The sequence below is a fragment of the Aspergillus niger genome, assembly GCF_000002855.4.
Source record: "Aspergillus niger supercontig An01".
In the NCBI taxonomy this organism is placed as follows: Eukaryota; Fungi; Ascomycota; class Eurotiomycetes; order Eurotiales; family Aspergillaceae; genus Aspergillus; species Aspergillus niger.
Genome location: NT_166518.1, coordinates 1,667,845 through 1,686,134, shown reverse-complemented (window position 1 = coordinate 1,686,134; position 18,290 = coordinate 1,667,845). Strand labels below are relative to the sequence as shown.

The following is an 18,290-nucleotide window of genomic DNA, read 5'->3' as shown; positions in this document are numbered from 1 at the left end:
AGGCTAATCAAGCGCGAAAGACAGGTGATTAAAGTGCGTAGCGTTTAGATTGTGTCGCGGTAGTATGTCCTGAGCCGATGCTTACCGCAAAAGAGCAGGGGGGCGCCCGGCTATTTTTCATCGGCGCGAAATGCTCTCATCGGATGCATGTAAGCCGCGCAGCAACGTTCGGACACTGAAATGTCGGTTGTTTGCAAGCCGCAGTACCCCTGTCAGGCTCTCAGGCACACAAATCATCGGTTACCTGTATGCCGCAGCATACAGGTCTTGGCATGATAGACGTAGCCCTACACCAGGTAATGCTTGTTCGTACGCGCAGGGATGCATGAGAACAGGGCCTTCGAGACAGCGATGTAGTATACAGTAGTAGTGATGGTTAAAGTAGCAGGACCCCCAGGCCTTGAAGCTTGGAAGGGAGTTGAGTTGAACACATTCAGACAGAATCAGTCATATCAAAATGGCTGCTTCGGGAATCAGCATCTCCATTGACAGCGGTAGCACCTTCACTGATATCTATGCATCGATTCCTGGTAAATCACAAGATATCACTTTGAAGCTGTCTTCCGTCGACCCGCAAAAGTACCATGACGCACCGACAGAGGGTATTCGTCGTGTGCTCGAGATTGCTAGTGGGAGCCAGATACCATGCGGACGGCCACTCAACTTAAGTGAAGTGAAGAGTATCCGCATGGGGACAACAGTAGCTGCAAATGCTCTGTCAGAAGGAAAGGGCGAACGGTCTGCTTTGGTGATCACAAAGGGGTTTCGTGATCTTCTCTTGCTTGGTGATCAAGCACCGCTTGACCTCTTTGGCTTCACCGTTCCGAAGCCAATGGCGTTGTACGAGAAGGTTCTTGAGGTGGACGAGCGAGTCATTCTGGAACCCTCTCCAGACGATCCAGGAGGCCAAGCGGCCAATGTTGATCCGGATAAAGTACTCGACACAGGCGTCTCGCAGCAAGTTATACGGATTGTGCGGGAACCGTATTGGGGTATTGTCGAGCAACATTTTGTGGAAATGCATGACCGTGGCATCCGAAGTGTAAGCATCTGCCTCATGCACAGTTCAGTCTATCCAAACCATGAGTTTAGACTGGCAGATCTGGCCCGGAAGGCTGGTCTTAATGTGACAGTCAGTTGCCTTCTGAATCCAAAGGTATGTCGACTTCCTAATGTGCTTGAAGGTTGAGCCATAGTGCTGTGATAATAAGGCTGATACGTGGTAGATTGGAATGGTAGCACGCGCCGAATCAGCTACCTTGCACGCATACGTAACACCGGTCATACGAAAACATGTCGAGCATCTCAGAAACTTGTTTGTTGGTCAGATGAGGGATCCCACTCTTCCTCCGTGCGAGTTTATGCAGAATGATGGAACAATGGCTCATATACACGATATTGTGGGGAGCAAGGGTATTCTGTCCAGTTCGGTGGGTGGCCTGCTAGGGTATGCTTCGACCTGTTATGATCGATCATCCGGCAAGCCGCTCATTGGCTTTGATATGGGTGGTACATCAACGAGTGAGCTGATTGCCTGACCAAAACCTGACGATCTCTCTTTGCTGATCATGTACTAGAAATATCGCGGTTTGCGGGCGAATACGAACGTGTAACGACAACACTAGCCGGTAATACCATCGAGTTGCCTCAGCTAAACATCAATACTATTGCAACTGGCGGAAGCTCTCAGTTATACTGGTCGAAGGGGTCAGCGGAAGTAGGGCCAGACAGTGTCGGTGCACATCCTGGCCCAGCTTGCTATCAGAAAGGGGGCCCCCTAACAGTCACTGATGCGAATCTGCTCTTGGGCCGCTTGGTACCAGAGTGTTTCCCCAAGGTCTGTGGACCAAATGGGGACAAATCCCTTGATATAGAAGTGACCAGAAGGATGTTCAACGACCTATGCTCAGATATTAACAATGGTGCTAATTCAGATGCAACTAAGTTGACCCCAGAACAAGCGGCACTCAATTTCTTGCGGATCGCAGAAAAGAATATGTGTCGCGCTATCCTCAGGCAGACAGAAACACGAGGTTACGAGGCTAGTGGCCATGACCTCGTTGCATTTGGTGGTGCTGCAGGCCAGCATGCTTGCTTCATTGCATCTTCTCTGGGCATCAATCGGGTCATCCTGCATCATCACAGCTCTATGCTATCAGCGTATGGCATGGCCTTCGGGAGTCTGGTCTCAGATCTCGAAGAGCCGCTTGAATGCGTCTTCCGCAGAGATACCATCCCTCGGATCCGGGAGATTGAGGCCTCCTTGCGAATTAGGGCGGAATCAGAGCTTCGCGAACGAGGGATTGGAGATGCAGACGATATCGAGTTCAAGGTCGAGATCCTTATGCACTATGAAGGTTCCGATATCATCATTGCGATCTCGAAACCGGAAAACGAATTGGAGCTCACAATGAAATTTGCAGACGTACATAAGAAGAAGTATGGCTTCATAGCAGCACGGCCGGTGGTTGCCTGCACCGTTCGATTGCGTGCAGTCGGGCTCAAGAAGCCCCCCAGTGATCTATCTCCAGCTCAGCAGTTTGCATGTCTGGGGGAGTTCCGAGCTCCATCACGCGAGGCTAGGGTGATGACTAAAGATGTCTATTTCGGGGAGCGCGGTTGGCAGCGTACTCCAGTATATCGCCTTGAAAGTTTAAGAACAGCCGACCGGATTGAAGGACCGGCCTTGATCGTCGACAATACCCAAACCATTCTCGTGACCCCGAACGCGCAAGCAACAATTCTGAGGAGCCATGTGGTGATCGACATAGCTTCGCCAACGGCACATGCAGTCGTTCAAAAGATTGCCATTGACCCTCTTCAGTTTGCAATATTCGATTATCGGTTTTCATCCATGATGAAGAAGATGAAACGAATGCTGCGGAGGACAGATATCAGCAGCGAGATGAAGAAACACTTGAAGTTCTCGTGCGGCATCTTCTCCGCAAATAGCAGACTGATAGCCTGTGGTAGGAAGGCCTTGTTGAGGACAACCTATAGATACAATCGCTGACCTCATCATACTACTTAGCCCCCTTTGGTCCATCGCACATTAGCACCATGAAATGTGCCGTACAGTCCAACCGTGGAAATTGGAAGCACAAGCTACAAGACGGAGATATTCTTGTGTTCAGACAACCCAGTAAGTCGGATTCGAAAATTTTCTCACAACTTACGCAGCGTGGTTTGACCAGGAACAGGACTGTGCGGGAGCACTCATCCTCTCGATATTACAGTGGTCACCCCTGTATTCCATGGCGGCGTCATCGTATTTTACTGCACCTCCAGTGGCATATTCACTGATTCGTCAGCTTTGATCTCGAAGGAGCCTTGGCAAGAGGATGGAGAGATCATACCAGCTGAAGTAGTGCGGGACGGCGCCATGGACGAAGAGAGTATTGAAAAGTATATCCTGTCAGATCGCAAACAGCATTCTGACTGCAGTGATTCGAGCTATCTGGCCGACAATCTTGCCAACCTCCGTGTCTTGGTTGATGCAAACCAGCAAGTTAGGGAACGTCTAATGAAGCTCTTGGAGGGGCAAGAGATGAAAGTAGTATCGGTGAGTGGCAGCAACACCCTATCAGCGGTTGGCCGAATCCGACTAAAGAATGCGGTAGGCATCTGTCAGAGCTATGGAAAGAAGGCCCGAGACCGCGGTTCGCCAGCTATTGAGAATTGTTCATGATAAGCGTGGCGGTAGGCCGTTAGTCGCGACCGATTTGATGAGTGATGGTAGCCCCATTTGTCTGAAAATCACAATTGATTATGACAAGGGAGAAGCCGACTTTGATTTCACAGGCACTGGTACGCTCCAAGCTTCCCTCTCATGTGTTATAAGACATTGGGCTGATTGTCTCCGTGAAGCCAGGACCAATTTTCCTGCGCATGTGGCCCAAGCTGCCATAATGTACCTGTTGCATCATTGGATCAAGGGAGAAATCCGGTTCAGCCAGGGTTTACTCAACCCGATTAACATCATTCTTCCATCGCAAGCTGGATCAACGCCAAACCCCCAGTCAGATAATACCATCAGCAACAGACGGGTCGCCTCGCATCATGTCCTCGAGTTGATGTTGCAGTGCTTTGACATCTATTCCAGTGGACGTCTTCATAACCTGATGTTCAGCGTTAGGGGCCAGATCACACCCGATGGGACGTACATACCAGGCTTTATGCATCAAGAAACAATTGTGGGGGGCTCCTGCGCTGGTCCTGACTGGCATGGGAAGAACGCTATGGAAGTAGGCACAACGAAGACACGAATCATTGATGCCGAGCTATTGGAAAGACAGTACCCTTGCCTGGTCTGGGAGTTCAGTGTCCGGCATGGCAGTGGTGGACGGGGTCAATTCTATGGTGGTGATGGGTGCAACAGAGTGATTGAGTTCCTAAAGCCAGTCAGCTTGACGGTCATGTCAGAGTGTCAACCCCCAAGCTCGGATGGTTTCCACGGGGGCTGTCACGGCGAGGCCGGCGTCAATCTGTTGATTAAGAAGGCCACTTCCGACCGAGAGCCAAACCAGGTTGTCAATCTTGGTCCGAAAAGCACAACCAACGTATGCAAAGGTGACACTCTGATCATCCAGACATCTGGCGGTAGTGGGTGGGGGGAACCAACTGCTAGCGATGCGAGTGTGTACAGAAGGCGGAGTCAATACGTTCTCTCTCCCAGGCCATCTACCGCCTTGGTGACCGCAAATTCTCCCCAGCGAAACTTCGAGTACACTTATTGCGAATGCAAGTCGACTTTGCTACGCAGATATACACAGTGAACCTAGCAGACACGCAGGCAGGATCCATGCGGATAGGTCAGATACCATTATACATGCACTAATACTATTAGAATGAATGTCGCTATTTTGAGTTTTACTAGGTTTCACGCCGAGCACAAACCTGAAAAGGGCTTATCTCCTATATTCAGAGTGAAATTGGGCTTTGTCATATGGTTGCTCTTTTGGGAAGGTTCTCATGTAGTATATTGTAGATATTACTTAGCTTGTCTCGTCTACTCAGGACATCCCTCGATGGCTTTGGGTTTCGCGGACATTGAGTTCTGCCGGCAGAACGATGAACTCCGCACATCAACGCGTGGGGGTAACGTTAAGAGGGTATCTGACTGAGTACAGAGTAGAGAAGGAATGTCGCTTGACTTCATTTGGGCTTAAAACGATGCGAAAAAGAGCACATTATCTCTTGCCAATTAAAAAGATGACAGTGGCAGTATCAAGTAGATCTGGAATATAGTTAACATGATACGAGGCCCACTTACGACTGGACCAGAACCCGCTGTTGATCAGCAAACGCCGATCAACGCTAATCTCCAACCGGCAACCAACTCAACGATGAAGAACTGAACCTTGTTGCCGCCTCAACCCCCGCCTTTTGGTCCTCCACACTGTTAAAGCAGCGTCACCACCAGCATTTAATATTAACAGTGTGTCCACCACGATGGACCATCCATCCCTTTCCTCCGAAGTTGATACAACAATACACTCTACAGCCTCGACTCTCCTTCATCCCTCTCTTACTTCTGTCGCCGAAGATGCGTCGACGCTAGCTGCCCACCAGGACCCGCAACTAGTTCCAACCCATCGACAAGGCCAAGTTAGCATTGACGAGGACTCGCTCCATGGTCTACAATGTGCCGTCGAAGAGCTCGACTACTCTCGACAATCTCATCAGTCTCAAAATCAACACCTTCATCAACAGACGCATCTTCAATCTCTCGTAAAAAGACCTGACCAGCATGTCGACATCCGCACGATTCTCGATCCGCCGGATCTCGACGCATGGCGAGAACGGCTTTTCAATGTCGACGAGATGATAGTCCTAAGTGAGGAGCAGTGCGTGTTTTTTTACTTTACTGCAGATGAAATGCCCTTGTTGACATACTCCAGATTCCTAACATATTTCCCACACATTGACAACGTCTACTCCCACCGCTCAACTCAACACTACAAACGCAAACCACTAATTTCCCATTACTGGGACTGTCGCCTGAAAGGTCGACCTCCCGGAACACCGAAATCCAACGATCCCAACAAAAAGAAACGTAAACGAACTGCCCGTCAGCGGGATCTCTGTGATGTGAAGATCAAGATCACAGAATACTTCCCGGGCCACGATGTTATGGGATCAGATCTTGGAGTCCTTGATGGGCTTGGGGTTCCTAGCCCAGTACTCCAGGAGTCTGCTGTCAGGGAGCAACAACAAGCTCAAAACCAGCAGTTTGGTCTACTAACGCCAAGCTTGAATCCACCTCTACCAGAGGGTCATCCAGGGGTCAACGGGCAGCGGTTCTTTACTATCCAGCGAGTAAATGGGAATGGGGCGAACGGGAAGAACGATGGTGTGAGTGGGGGCCATCGTCATACGCTGGAGGACAGTGATCGCGTGAAGAAGAATAGCGTGCAGCGGTTCTTATTGCAGGAGTTGAAAGAGAAGAAGAGGTCGCTGAATGTAAGTTTGTTTCTTTATGCTTGTTGATTGATCCTGGCACAAGCGTGTTACGTCATTCGGCGGAGAAGTGCCTATCGCCGACTATCTTCCCCGCTCGTCAACTGCACCTTCACTTCCCGTCCACCATGCTCCGAAGATCCATTCTGTCGTTGAAACCATTGCCATTTGGCAATTTATCCAGGCGTGTGTCCTCTGCTGTTAGGACACGATTGATTGCTCTTCCTTCTAATCACCACCGCACACAGACCAGAGTAATGGCTACTCAGAACCAGATTCAAAAACAATACCATACCAAAGCCACCGGCCTGGCTGCCCAGACAGTCGCGCACCGCTCACAAGACAATGAACTGAAATTGTATGGAAGTTGCTTTTGGTACGTTCACTCTAATTTATATGCATATATACATCGTCGCTAGTGCTGACCACTGCTAGCCCTTTTGTACAGCGCGTCTGGGTTGGCCTGGAGATCAAGGGCATCCCCTATCAATATATTGAGGTTGACCCGTATAAGAAGCCCCAGTCATTGCTGGACGTGAACCCCAGGGGTCTTGTCCCAGCCTTGCGGCATGGGGATTGGGGCTCATATGAGAGTTCCGTATTGCTGGAATACGTAAGAGTCTACCCCTGCCCCACTGAACCAACTTGATCCAATCCTAACATGGCCCTAGTTGGAGGATCTGAATGTCGGCACACCGTTGCTTCCGCCCGGAGACGCCAAGCTGAGGGCGCATTGCCGACTGTGGACGGATTTTGTATGCACCCCATGATTATCGTCCCCTTCACCTCTGACATTCGCAGATCAACCGCTACATCGTCCCAAATTTCTACCGTGTCCTTCAAGAGCAAGACACACATAAGCAAATAACCAACGCGCAGGAGCTCCGAGATGCATTCAACACATTGGTCGGCGCCGCAGATGCGCAGGGCCCGTTCTTTCTGGGCGCTCAAATCTCGTTCGTTGATGTCCAGGTCGCCCCTTGGATCATCCGCTTGCGCCGTGCCTTGAAGCCTTATCGCGGGTGGCCAGACCCGGAGCCTGGCAGTCGCTGGGGAGCCTGGGTCGACGCTATTGAGAACAATGAGCACATCCAGGCAACCACGAGCACCGATGAGCTCTATCTGGATAGTTATGAGCGATACGCTCGTAAGTGTATTGTTGATACAACGCGATCACAAGCTGACGTCTCTAGAAAACCGCCCCAACACGTCCCAGGTTGCCAATGCGATCAACTCCGGAAGGGGTCTTCCCTAGCTTGTTGCAGGTCACTGCTATACCATTTAGCGTTTGAATACTACTCTGAGCAGCGACCCGGAGTCGCGTCCCACCAACACAGACAGGCGCGATGCGCCAATCCTTGGTGAAGGGATAGCTGTCGTTTTCGTAGTCTAGCCTCCACGGGCACCCCTGTTGCCCATTCTAAACCCGCCCCTTCCGCTACTATCAGGGCCACGAGGACTGCGGATTGGCTGCCTTGGAGATTGCGAATCATCCTCCCTTCGGACACCGCTCTGTTTCTCCCTCCGCGGTCCAAAGCTCGAGTTCGGTTTAGGAGACCCCGGATCGTAGAGTTGCTTAGACTTCCCGGATGCAGCAGACGAGTCACGCTTGTCACGGTTGTTGTCTCGCCCATTCCCACGGCTTCTCCCTTTGCCTCGGCCCTCGTGTTGTTTAGGCGGGGTAGCACTGCGTGGCGAGGACGCGCCGGAAGTAGGGGCAGACGGGCTACCGAACAGCCTCTCCCTGACTTCCTCATATTTGCGCTGCTTCTCTTCCAGATTGCGCAGCGCAATAGCCTGCCGCTCCTCGGGTGTAGGCTGAGGCGGTTTATCCTCATCAGAGTCGTCATCCTCATTCAGCCCTAGTCTTCTCATACCAGCACTCGCAGCGTCCACGGAGGACGACTGACGCGTAGCTATTTGGGGATTGCGACTGAGAACAGTGACGGTGGGCTTGAATTCCTGCTTGAGCGGGACGTTTGACCGCGCTTCTAGGTAATGAAACGTCTGAGGTGATTCTCTGTAGCGAAAAACGGTCAGGCAAACATCGGCAAAGTCATAATTGTAGTATACGTACGCCTCGGCCCATAGCTGTCGGTTAAATTCGGCCTGTTGGGCTCTGCGCTGGGCCTTGGTAACTTTCGAGGAGACTTTCTTCTCCTGCGGAGGCGGGGCGGATTCCACAGCGAAAGACTAGGAGAGCGATTAGCCAGAGAATTGAGGTGGTCGCACGGCGGAATGCAGACGTAGTGGTGCACATACATCAGCCTGACTCTCCCAGTCCTCCTCCCAGGCGTCGGGGCCACTTGAGGGCTTTGCGCTCATGGCCAAGGGATATCGCTATAGCGCGTAAAACAGTGTTTGAACGAGTGAACGACGTGACCCAGAGTCAGTAGGGTCTAGATAGTAAACCAAGAAAGACACGTCCAATGTATTAGCCGGGTGGCTTAGTTTAAAGGAGAGAATGAACGAGGGGTAAGTAAGACGAGGGGAAGAAAATCGTCTAGTTTGGAAGAGGAGTTCAGAAAAGCGGAGGAAAATGGCGGTTGCCGCCTTGTGCTTAGTTAAGATCGCCGACCTCACCTTATCCCCGATCCCTCCATCGATCTCAATACAACATCGACAGACTGTCTCGCTTGGTTGTTTTTCTGTTTCGTCTATTCCTTGATTGATTGACCGATTTGATAAACTCATATACCATGGCTACCGGTTTGTGCCCTTCCCAACCACTCCACACAGCTCCCCGCTGCACCACATACAAACAACCTCCACCTATTTCCCCACTACCACTAACACCCACGCAACTCACTCATTAACCATAACCAACCATAACAGACCCAGACGGCGACTCCCAAATGGCCTCCTCGCCCGAATCCTCCCACGGCCTCTCCGAAGACTCCCACCCAGGAACCCGCACTCCAACCAACAAGCTCACCAACCCGCGTCCTCCTCCCTTCGGCGGCTCAGAACTCTCCCCGCCCGGCTCACAAACGCAAACCGCTACTCTGAACTCGCAGGGACAGATGTCCTTCAACCCAAGCCTAATTGACTCCCCGCTCGCGACGCAGACAACTCAGCAGGTACAACAGCAGCAACAACAGGGAGAGCAGATGGATGCGCCGGGCGCGTCATGGATGAATAAAAGGGCGGAGGAGGAGTATCAGCGCGCGTTGGAGTATGTGGTTGATCAGGAGTTCAATCTGGGTATGTTATTGATATATGTTCTTCCATGGTCGATTTAGTATGGGTTGGGTTGGGATGTGCTAATTAGTGGGCGTGTAGATGAATTCGGGGATCCGTTTGATGAGAGGGATGTCGAGGAGAAGCTGTTTTGAGGGTGAATCTTGCATTGTGTGGGTATAGCGGTGGTGTTTGGGGAGTTGGTGGTTTCTTCTTACTTTTATTTCTGTGCTTTGGGGATTGAGGGTGTATGCATGAGCTATGAGCATGAGATATGAGTTTATTGCATCTGGATTGCTATTCCTTTCGGTTATTCTAGAGGAGGGATGATAATTGAGACGGATAGTCAAGATAGCATTTGGACTGGGTGCCTTGAACCAGGTTCAAGCCTATGGGTCTGTAGTATGTTCTGATGAAAAGGATTTGCAAGGCCCTTCGTCACTGTAAGGCTGTTGAATCCTTCTGCCATCCTCCAGCCCCGACTTTCTTAAGCCCTAATCAGTGTAGCAAGGATGGCAATCAGGGAAATGATACCACAACCGCTATACGGACTTAGTACCGCCTGCTACATGAAAAGGCGTAGCGGCAGCAACATCTATCGTCGAGCCAGAAACACCGCATTTCCATGATATGAAAAAGGAACGACTATTTCTGCAATCAAGGTCTTCAGTGTCAACCAACACCAATTCCAATGACCGAACGACAGCATATCCGACACATCCCATCCCTACTCACCACCCCGCTCGCCTCCAAGCACCCACTCTTCCAACTTCCCAAACGCCCTCTCCAAATCGTATCATACAGTCCACCCTCAACAGCCCCTTCAGCCTCCGCTCTTGCCCTCTCCAACCTCCTCCTCACATCCTCCTCTCTCTCCGTGCCCCGTCCCCTCAACCTCTCCAGCACCTCAAAGCTCGGCGGCCTAATAAACACATACCGTGCCTCCACCCCCGATGACTCTGCTTTCATGTGCCTCGCACCTTGCACATCAGTATCCAGCACAGGAATTAGCCCCTTGTCCAGTTGATCCGCGATGGCTCTCCTGCTCTTGCCGTACTGGTACCCGCTGAATGTGGCGTTTTCGACGAACGCACCTTGCGAGTTGAGGGTATTGAATATGGGTGAATCAACGAAGAAGTAGTCTTTCTCGTGGATTTCGTTGGCGCGCGGTGCTCGTGTTGTGTGCGAGATTGGTGAGGGAGAAGGTGTTGGGGTGCGTGGTGATGAGCTTGTGGATTAGGGTGCCTTTGCCGACGCCGGAGGGGCCGGATATTATTATGGGATGGGATTTGATTCGTGGCATTTTGGTAGGCTTGGAGATAGGGGGCGGGTATGTAGTGCTCTGATATAGTATGACAAGGATAGTGTCTCAGGGAGGGAGTCTAGATGTAGAGGGGTGTGACGGTCGAGCATTGTTTCCGGCTAGCTGCATATGCTTTTCCATCACATAGTGGTTCTTTGTATGTTTGTACAAGCAGTTTAGTGGATGTTCCTTGGGAAGTCTGGTTTGGGATTCGCTGCAGGAACATGGTGATATGGATGCTAGGGGCAATTGATCATCAAACAAGTGGTTATGTCGAGGATACGGGTCTTCCCAGTATATGTTGACAGTCTATACGTCTAAGAGGCTGGTGTTCTATGGCCTCTCAGAGCGTGGTGCTGGTGTTGTCTGTGCGCATTGAGCAATAGCCAGATGAACTGGCCTCCATAATCCGTATGGCCTGTGCGTTATTCATTGATCTGGGGGTGGTGACCATCGTAGTAAAGCATGCTATCAGATCTTTCAGTAAACTATATCTATGCTTTGTGTCTATGTTTAGTTTGAAGAAACTCGTGATTATCATAGTAGATAGGTATATACTGTTTAGAGCCCGACGGTATATTTGGAGGAAGAACGAGGCGAGGATTAATGGAAACTCTTGTAGGAAACACGCTACAATAGTCAAACAGTGATAGATAATCAAATTTACACGATATCAAGCAGAGTTGCAACGAACACATGCTTTATTCGATGCCAGTGTGAATTATATAGTGAAGAGAGTGCTTAGCAACAAATTCAATACATCCGATCATCATATCCTAGTAACCTAACAAGTATGCAATTCCAACCAGATACCAACACAAAATCCAATAAGCAAGAAGTATAGACCCCAACCCCAAACAAACGCCATCAATATCCCATCACACATATATGACATAACCTAGACCGGCGACGTATTGCTCTGAATCTTAATACCATGATCTCTCGCCATCCAATGCAAATCCCGTAGCCGTAACTGTCGCATGTATATCCGCTGTTCGGGTGGGAAGTCGAGGTTCCTCTCCTCGCCGTAGAACCCATTGGTCATAAGGTAATGGATGGAGTAACCGAAGACAGAAACTACCACACAGCCGAGGATGACGAAGAAGATGATGGCTTCTTTGGCGATGTAGACCATTTTGTTGTTTGGATTGTGGATGAGGGAGAGAGGTGGAGGAGGGTGATAGTGGGAACTGTTAGAGGTGTTAGTTAGAGATGATGTCGGGGGTGAGTGGGTGAGAGACATACTGTTCTTGTGTCTAGATGTTTAGTAGTATAAAAATGAAAATAGTCCAGCTGTAGTATAAATCTCTTAGAGACGTAGAAATAGTGACCAAGATACTAGAAAAGTATGAACGTAACGAGCGACTGTACACTGAACTCTCGAGATATGGTATGAAAAGAAGGACAATAGATGAGGAACGAAAGAGAAGTCTGCTTTCCTCCATCCATTCTCCCTCCCCTGCTCACCTCTTTATACCTCCCATCACCCAAATCCTCTATTCCTCACCGTGAAAACAGACCCTATCGAACGATCTATTCTGAGATATAGATATCGCACCATCTCAGAAAGGGTATAGCGTATGGCCCCTATGATGTCATTAGCGAGTGAGCCAATCAGATATTCCGAAATCTCATGCGCTTTAGGTTTAGCGTGATTTGTATTATGATTCTGGAGGGTATATCGGAGCTGGAATGCCCCCATTGATAGGTTGCGGAGATTGTCAGACGTATCTGATGCTCGGGCTTGGTTGGTGAGAGGATTTCGGTATGTGCGCGTCCCTATTTTATTGAGGTCTAGGATGCAGTCAGTGGATGGCTGAGTCTACCTATACGACTACTAGTTACTGATAAGTCCTGTTTAGCTGCATAGCTGATAAATCAAATCACGTTATTTCTCTGGTCTTGTGTGCACATATCAGTACTATGCATACATCATGTAGCCAGGATACTCTATCCACTTGTCTCCGCTTATACTGCGCCCAGCCGACAAACGTACCCCCCAGTCACTATCAGCATTCATTCTCCATCTTCTTAACCCAAGGAAGGCCCCTACAGCCCCTTCCCATGCTTCTTCTCCGCCTCTTTATTCTTGAAAGGGAACCCTGTAGTCCTCTTATCCGCCCCCGTCTTCCGACTAATCTTCCCATTACTGCTCGCGAAAAGCGCACACCAGATACCCAACGAGGCGAGCGCCCCCGACACCACCATTCCCACTCCAAATGCCAATTGGCCCTTATCCGCAAACCAGGCGTACGCATACCCGGCTGAAATGAAATGGAAGATGGTGGTCACTTGCATCGTCGGCACAGCGTAGGGCGCCTTGGGATCGGAGTCGTCGGTTGTCACGGGGTCGGTGATGGAGGCCGTGAGTGGGATGGAGCCAGTCAGCATTACGGTTAGAATGGCCATTGTGAGGAGGCTCATGCCGAGGCAGCGGGAGAGGTAGGTTTCGATTGCTGTATGGAGTCAGTCTGGGTCATTGGGGAATGTTGGGGATAGGTGAAGACGGGAAGTACAGGATGGCTGTCTGCTTTCTTGTTCGAGCATTGTGGTCATCATTTCAGGGACAATAATTAGGGCGATACTCTGTAGCGAGAGCCAGCCCGCTGTTGAGTAGGTGTAGGCGTAGAATACCTGTCGGTGGTATTAGCATTGATGCGATTGGGGTTGCTGGGGAATGGTTGAGCTTACGTCCATGGTTGCAGATCGAATATATCTCCGGTTGTGGTTCGTGAGGAAATCTGATACGAAGATTGGAATAGGTTTTGGGTACTGGAACCAACAATTGAAGAAGTAGCTGAGAACTGCCCAGCGGTTCTTCTCTTATAAGGCAGAGCTCGTGAGGTCATTGCTAGCTCAGGCGCCCATGATGTCATCCATTCCAAGCTGGCAGATCTGCGGCTGACTCATCCAGTGCTGCAATCCAGGCACCGTTGCTTTGTTATTCAAGCCGGGTTTAATTGAACGCAGGGAAAATTGCTAGGCTGAATGAATTCAAGGTGTTGGCTGTGTGACGGTGGTTTGACTGCTGGTCGTGTGATTGATCACGGACATCGGTAGAACCCAGAACCAAGACCAACGGGATATTTGATCTGCAATGGTATGCATTTCCACATCATCGAACTGTCCATTGACGAACTGCTAGATTATTGTCATTAAATCGTCGATCAGTTTGCATTTTATTGACCAGGTACCAAAAATTACATCTACTGATTTGAAGATCTCATCCGAGTCGAACAGTATGCTTTTAAATTAAATTCTAATCATTTATTCATGATGAGTGAGCCAATATCAACGCCTTCGTACACCAATATATGAAGTAGCAGAATGCACATCTCCCGTGATATCATCCCCAAAATCCTAGTTAATATTGCTCTTGCGCAAGTATCTGGCGAAACTGTGATCCGCATCCGAAGGACCAGCCTGATCTGCCAGGGCATCCTTGTACCGCTGTGACAGCCCTTCATCGTTACCCGCTGGGGGAGCACCGCCATATCCATCTTCATCGGAATCATCATCGTCGTCGAAACCTCCCTGGCCAGCCGCATCTTCTGCCTCTTCTTCCGCCTCACTGACGGTCTCGGCTTCGTCCTTGCGTTGACGACTAGAACTGGAGACGCTCATATCCTTCATCAGCTTGCCCAGTTCCAGCTCCCGCTGTGCAGCCTTGGTCTCCTCACGCTCCTTCTTCTTGCGCTCCAGCTCAGGCTTGTAGTCACGCTCAAATTCCTGGCGCTTCTCCTCCACAGCAGCGAAGAACTCATCAATACCATCACCCGTCATGGAGCTCACACCCACGACGTTGAGATGGCGATAAAACTCCTCCAACATCAAGCTCATGCTGTTCAGTAGCGATCCCATGTATCCACTTCCAGCACCAAAGCCACCGGCTCCGCCCTCAGCGCCAAACGCACCCGACTCCTCTTCTTCCCGGAGCGCCTGCTGAAACGCATCGAAATCGGACATCCATTCTTTGGCGAATTCGGCATCCTGCACGTCGGTCTTGTTGAAGACAAGGATCATCGGCAGCTTGGTTTTGTACAGGATACTGCAGGCGTAGAGCATGTTGCTCATGAAGGTGCTCGTGGAGCTGGTGCGGGGGGTATCAATGACATATGCGATGACGGTAGGGAATGAAGAGGCCAAGGTTTCAAGCAAAATGCTTCCAGATGCGCTCCAGACGAACACCTCAATCTGTCCGGGAGTGTCGACAAGAATGTGCTCGATCGGCTTGGCGGAGGGGTTGCTCGGGTTTGGTGCGGTACGCTTCTCCAGTAGGGCGATGATCTGGTCGACTTTCGTAGCGAACAAGTTGAGGGATGTGAGAATACCGCCGTTAGGCCCGAGGTTGTACTGCTTCATGACTTCTCTGTAGTTGATGGAGTCGCGGATGTCGATGTTGCTCTCGAACGGAACGGAGTAGACAGCGGGGTCCAGGTTCAGCACGTAGGGAACCTTCTTCTTCGAGTGGAGATGCGAGTTGATTCTCTGCATGAAGGTCGTCTTGCCGGAGCCTAGGTAGGAGCGCTTGTCAGAGAAGATGAAGTTGAGATGGGAGCAGTATCGGCATACCTGCCATGCCGACGCAGACGACGGCCACGGGTGATTGCGCCATGGTGTAAGATTGATAATGATGAAGCTAGCAGACTAGAAATAGAATAAGTGCAAGTCAACAATCCGGCAAGTTTCAGAAAACGTCCCGATAGGATGGTGTTGACGGCGAACAAGTGAAGCGGGGAGCCCGAAGAAAAAGGAAAATGTTGCGTCGCGGGGATGGAGAGATCGGCTCCGGTGGAGTCTGGACCGCCCAGACGTCATTCCGTCCGCAGCCTTTTCCTCGCTTCTTCTTCATTTTGCATTCCTCAGCAGCTCAACCATCACAATGACGCTCGAAGATTTTGAAAAATCGCTAGCGGAGGAGCAGGAACAAAGACGCGAGAAGAGCGACAGGAGTAGGCATCGCCATCACCGCGACCGTGACCGTGATCGTGACCGTGACCGTGATCGTGACCGTGACCGTGACCGCAGCCGAGAGCGCAGACACCACCACCGCCGTCACCGTTCGTCCAGGTCGAGGGAGCGCGACCATGAGAGACGCCGGGATTCGCGGCGTAGCGAGGACGACGGACACCGTCATAAGCGATCGCGCCATTCGACCGACCATGGAGATGATCGTGACCATGCACACAAACGCCGACACCGCGACAGCAGAGACGAGGCGGACGCGCCTGCCCCAGTGGAGGAAGTCGTGCAGGAGGAGCCTACTCGCTTGAAGAGAGATGCTTGGATGGAGCCGGACGGAGTCGATGTTGACTACGTTCAGCGACGCAATACGACGCGTTTGGAGGAGGAACCGAAGCCGAAGATGCTACAGGCGGACTTTGAGCTGAAAATTCACGGCAGGGAGCTCAACACTCATTTACACGATTTGAAGGAGGGCAAAGTGCTAGAAGAGATTGAAGAACAACCTGCGCAGCATGAGGTGGACTACACGTTTGGTGATGCGGGCGCTCAGTGGAGAATGACTAGGCTCAAGGCCGTCTATAGGGAGGCTGAAGAGACGGGGAAATCTGTCGAGGAGGTTGCCTTGAACCGGTTTGGAGACCTACGCTCATTTGATGATGCACGAGAGGAGGAAGCAGAATTGGACCGCCGCGAACGGTACGGTGAAGGCTACGTGGGCAAGGAGAAGCCTACAGGTGAACTCTTCCAGGAGAGAAAGCTAGATGAGGGTGTCCACCGCGATCCCCATGAAAATCTCCGCAGTCCCGGAAAGGAACTTGATGCCCAGGGCCAGGGCAAGCCAATGGAAACTGTGCCACCCACAAGCACAACACAACATCTGGACCTGACGGCTCTCAACCGATTGAAGGCACAAATGATGAAGGCCAAGCTCAAGGGCGCGCCAGACGCAGCAGAGCTTGAGGAGCGCTATAATGCAGCTGCAGCGGCCATGTCAAACCGGAAGGAATCTGATGTGGTGGTTCTGGGCGTCATGGAGAACCGGATGCTGGCTGGCACTCGAAACGAAGTGAAGGCAGTTGAGAACCGGCGTGGCCGTGAACGTGGCAAAGTAGAGGAGAACGACGAAATGACAATCGAGGACATGGTTCAGGAAGAGCGTCGCACCAGGGGGCAATTTGGAGGCGACGGACGACGGATGGCGGAGCGAATCGCCAAAGACTCCAAGTTTGAGGTGAGTACTTTGTGCATTTAATTCTCTGAATGCAATGCTAATGTAGCGCAGAATGACCTGGAATATATGGACGACAATGCCTCCAAGCTGGCCAAACGGGTACACCGATCAGAGATTGACATCAAGAACATCACCATCAACGAGCTACAAAAGATGAACCGCATTCTCGACAACTGTCCTCTTTGTCACCACGAAGACACAAATGCGCCGCCCATTGCACCCGTCGTGGCATTAGCAACGCGGGTCTTCCTCACTCTTCCCACGGAGCCCGAGCTCAACGAGGGCTGTGCCACCATTGTTCCCATCCAGCACCGCACGAACCTGCTCGAGTGCGATGACGACGAATGGGAGGAAATCCGGAACTTCATGAAGAGTCTGACCCGCATGTATCATGACCAGGGCCGCGACGTGATCTTCTACGAGAACGCGGCTCAGCCGCATCGCAAGCGACACGCAGCCATGGAAGTAGTACCTCTGCCCTACAGTCTCGGAGAGACATCTCCGGCCTTCTTCAAGGAGGCCATCCTCTCCTCAGACGCGGAGTGGTCGCAGCACCGCAAGCTTATCGATACCCTTGCCAAATCCAAGCAAGGGATGGGACGGAGTGCATTCCGACGGTCGATTGCGCGGGAAATGCCCTACTTCCATGTCTGGTTTGAGCTGGACGGCGGACTGGGCCATGTGGTTGAGGATGAGAACCGTTGGCCTCGGGGGGATCTTTTCGCCCGAGAAGTCATCGGAGGAATGCTGGATCTGGCGCCGGATGTGATTAAGCGGCAGGGACGCTGGCATCGCGGTGGGGATCGGCGGGTGGCTGGCTTTCAAAAGCGATGGAGGAAGTTCGACTGGACGCGCGTGTTGGTGGAGGGCGCACCCTAAACTCTTCATGGAGTTCATTAGTTAGTTAGTCTGTATAATCCGCGAGCTTCGTATGACTCACTTATAACCATTGATGTCTCTGTATACTCTGCATCGCACCAACCGGAGATGAAGCCGAAGTGTAAACTCGATAACGGGAGCGGGGCCGTGAGGGTATTTCCCTATCTCTGGTCTCTTATAGATTGTTGATTCTTCAATCCTCTTTGCCTTCTTTCTCCTATCTAGACTCCATCCAGTCTCTGTTCTTCCCAGTACTCCATACACCCGCAAGCC

At 51.1% G+C, this 18,290-nt stretch overlaps 9 protein-coding genes across 9 annotated transcripts; 5 read left to right on the top strand and 4 right to left on the bottom strand.

Annotated features, from left to right (window-relative positions):
- Positions 1-457: 457 nt before the first annotated feature.
- On the top strand, positions 458-4,775 carry An01g07120 (uncharacterized protein; the record flags this gene model as incomplete). The annotated part of the gene is made up of 7 exons (XM_059749130.1): positions 458-1,156; positions 1,227-1,521; positions 1,578-2,969; positions 3,032-3,142; positions 3,201-3,562; positions 3,621-3,807; positions 3,868-4,775. The coding sequence occupies 7 exons, from the start codon at positions 458-460 to the stop codon at positions 4,773-4,775; spliced, it is 3,954 nt and encodes a 1,317-aa protein (XP_059603216.1).
- A 676-nt stretch (positions 4,776-5,451) lies between these two features.
- Positions 5,452-6,664, top strand: An01g07110 (uncharacterized protein; the record flags this gene model as incomplete). Its single annotated transcript, XM_059749124.1, has 3 exons — positions 5,452-5,846; positions 5,901-6,462; positions 6,506-6,664. 3 exons carry the CDS (start codon positions 5,452-5,454, stop codon positions 6,662-6,664), a joined length of 1,116 nt encoding a protein of 371 aa, XP_059603215.1.
- A 52-nt stretch (positions 6,665-6,716) lies between these two features.
- An01g07100 (uncharacterized protein) lies at positions 6,717-7,714 on the top strand (the record flags this gene model as incomplete). Its single annotated transcript, XM_001389098.3, has 5 exons — positions 6,717-6,835; positions 6,895-7,072; positions 7,131-7,214; positions 7,261-7,606; positions 7,653-7,714. 5 exons carry the CDS (start codon positions 6,717-6,719, stop codon positions 7,712-7,714), a joined length of 789 nt encoding a protein of 262 aa, XP_001389135.3.
- Positions 7,715-7,848: 134 nt separating this feature from the next.
- Positions 7,849-8,784, bottom strand: An01g07090 (hypothetical protein; the record flags this gene model as incomplete). Its single annotated transcript, XM_059749112.1, has 2 exons — positions 7,849-8,652; positions 8,722-8,784. 2 exons carry the CDS (start codon positions 8,782-8,784, stop codon positions 7,849-7,851), a joined length of 867 nt encoding a protein of 288 aa, XP_059603214.1.
- A 374-nt stretch (positions 8,785-9,158) lies between these two features.
- Positions 9,159-10,268, top strand: An01g07080 (hypothetical protein; the record flags this gene model as incomplete). Its single annotated transcript, XM_059749105.1, has 4 exons — positions 9,159-9,168; positions 9,295-9,663; positions 9,986-10,082; positions 10,196-10,268. 4 exons carry the CDS (start codon positions 9,159-9,161, stop codon positions 10,266-10,268), a joined length of 549 nt encoding a protein of 182 aa, XP_059603213.1.
- A 43-nt stretch (positions 10,269-10,311) lies between these two features.
- Positions 10,312-11,052, bottom strand: An01g07070 (uncharacterized protein; the record flags this gene model as incomplete). The annotated part of the gene is given in 2 exon segments (XM_059749098.1): positions 10,312-11,007; positions 11,043-11,052. Coding segments are annotated over 2 exon segments (706 nt in total), but the record flags the coding sequence as incomplete, so codon positions are not given.
- A 788-nt stretch (positions 11,053-11,840) lies between these two features.
- Positions 11,841-13,639, bottom strand: An01g07060 (hypothetical protein; the record flags this gene model as incomplete). The annotated part of the gene is made up of 8 exons (XM_001389093.3): positions 11,841-12,132; positions 12,188-12,198; positions 12,501-12,736; positions 12,769-12,812; positions 12,874-12,948; positions 12,996-13,398; positions 13,459-13,576; positions 13,634-13,639. 8 exons carry the CDS (start codon positions 13,637-13,639, stop codon positions 11,841-11,843), a joined length of 1,185 nt encoding a protein of 394 aa, XP_001389130.3.
- Positions 13,640-14,302: 663 nt separating this feature from the next.
- An01g07050 (uncharacterized protein) lies at positions 14,303-15,557 on the bottom strand (the record flags this gene model as incomplete). The annotated part of the gene is made up of 2 exons (XM_001389092.1): positions 14,303-15,456; positions 15,515-15,557. 2 exons carry the CDS (start codon positions 15,555-15,557, stop codon positions 14,303-14,305), a joined length of 1,197 nt encoding a protein of 398 aa, XP_001389129.1.
- Positions 15,558-15,824: 267 nt separating this feature from the next.
- An01g07040 (uncharacterized protein) lies at positions 15,825-18,017 on the top strand (the record flags this gene model as incomplete). The annotated part of the gene is made up of 2 exons (XM_001389091.3): positions 15,825-17,138; positions 17,190-18,017. 2 exons carry the CDS (start codon positions 15,825-15,827, stop codon positions 18,015-18,017), a joined length of 2,142 nt encoding a protein of 713 aa, XP_001389128.1.
- Positions 18,018-18,290: the final 273 nt, after the last annotated feature.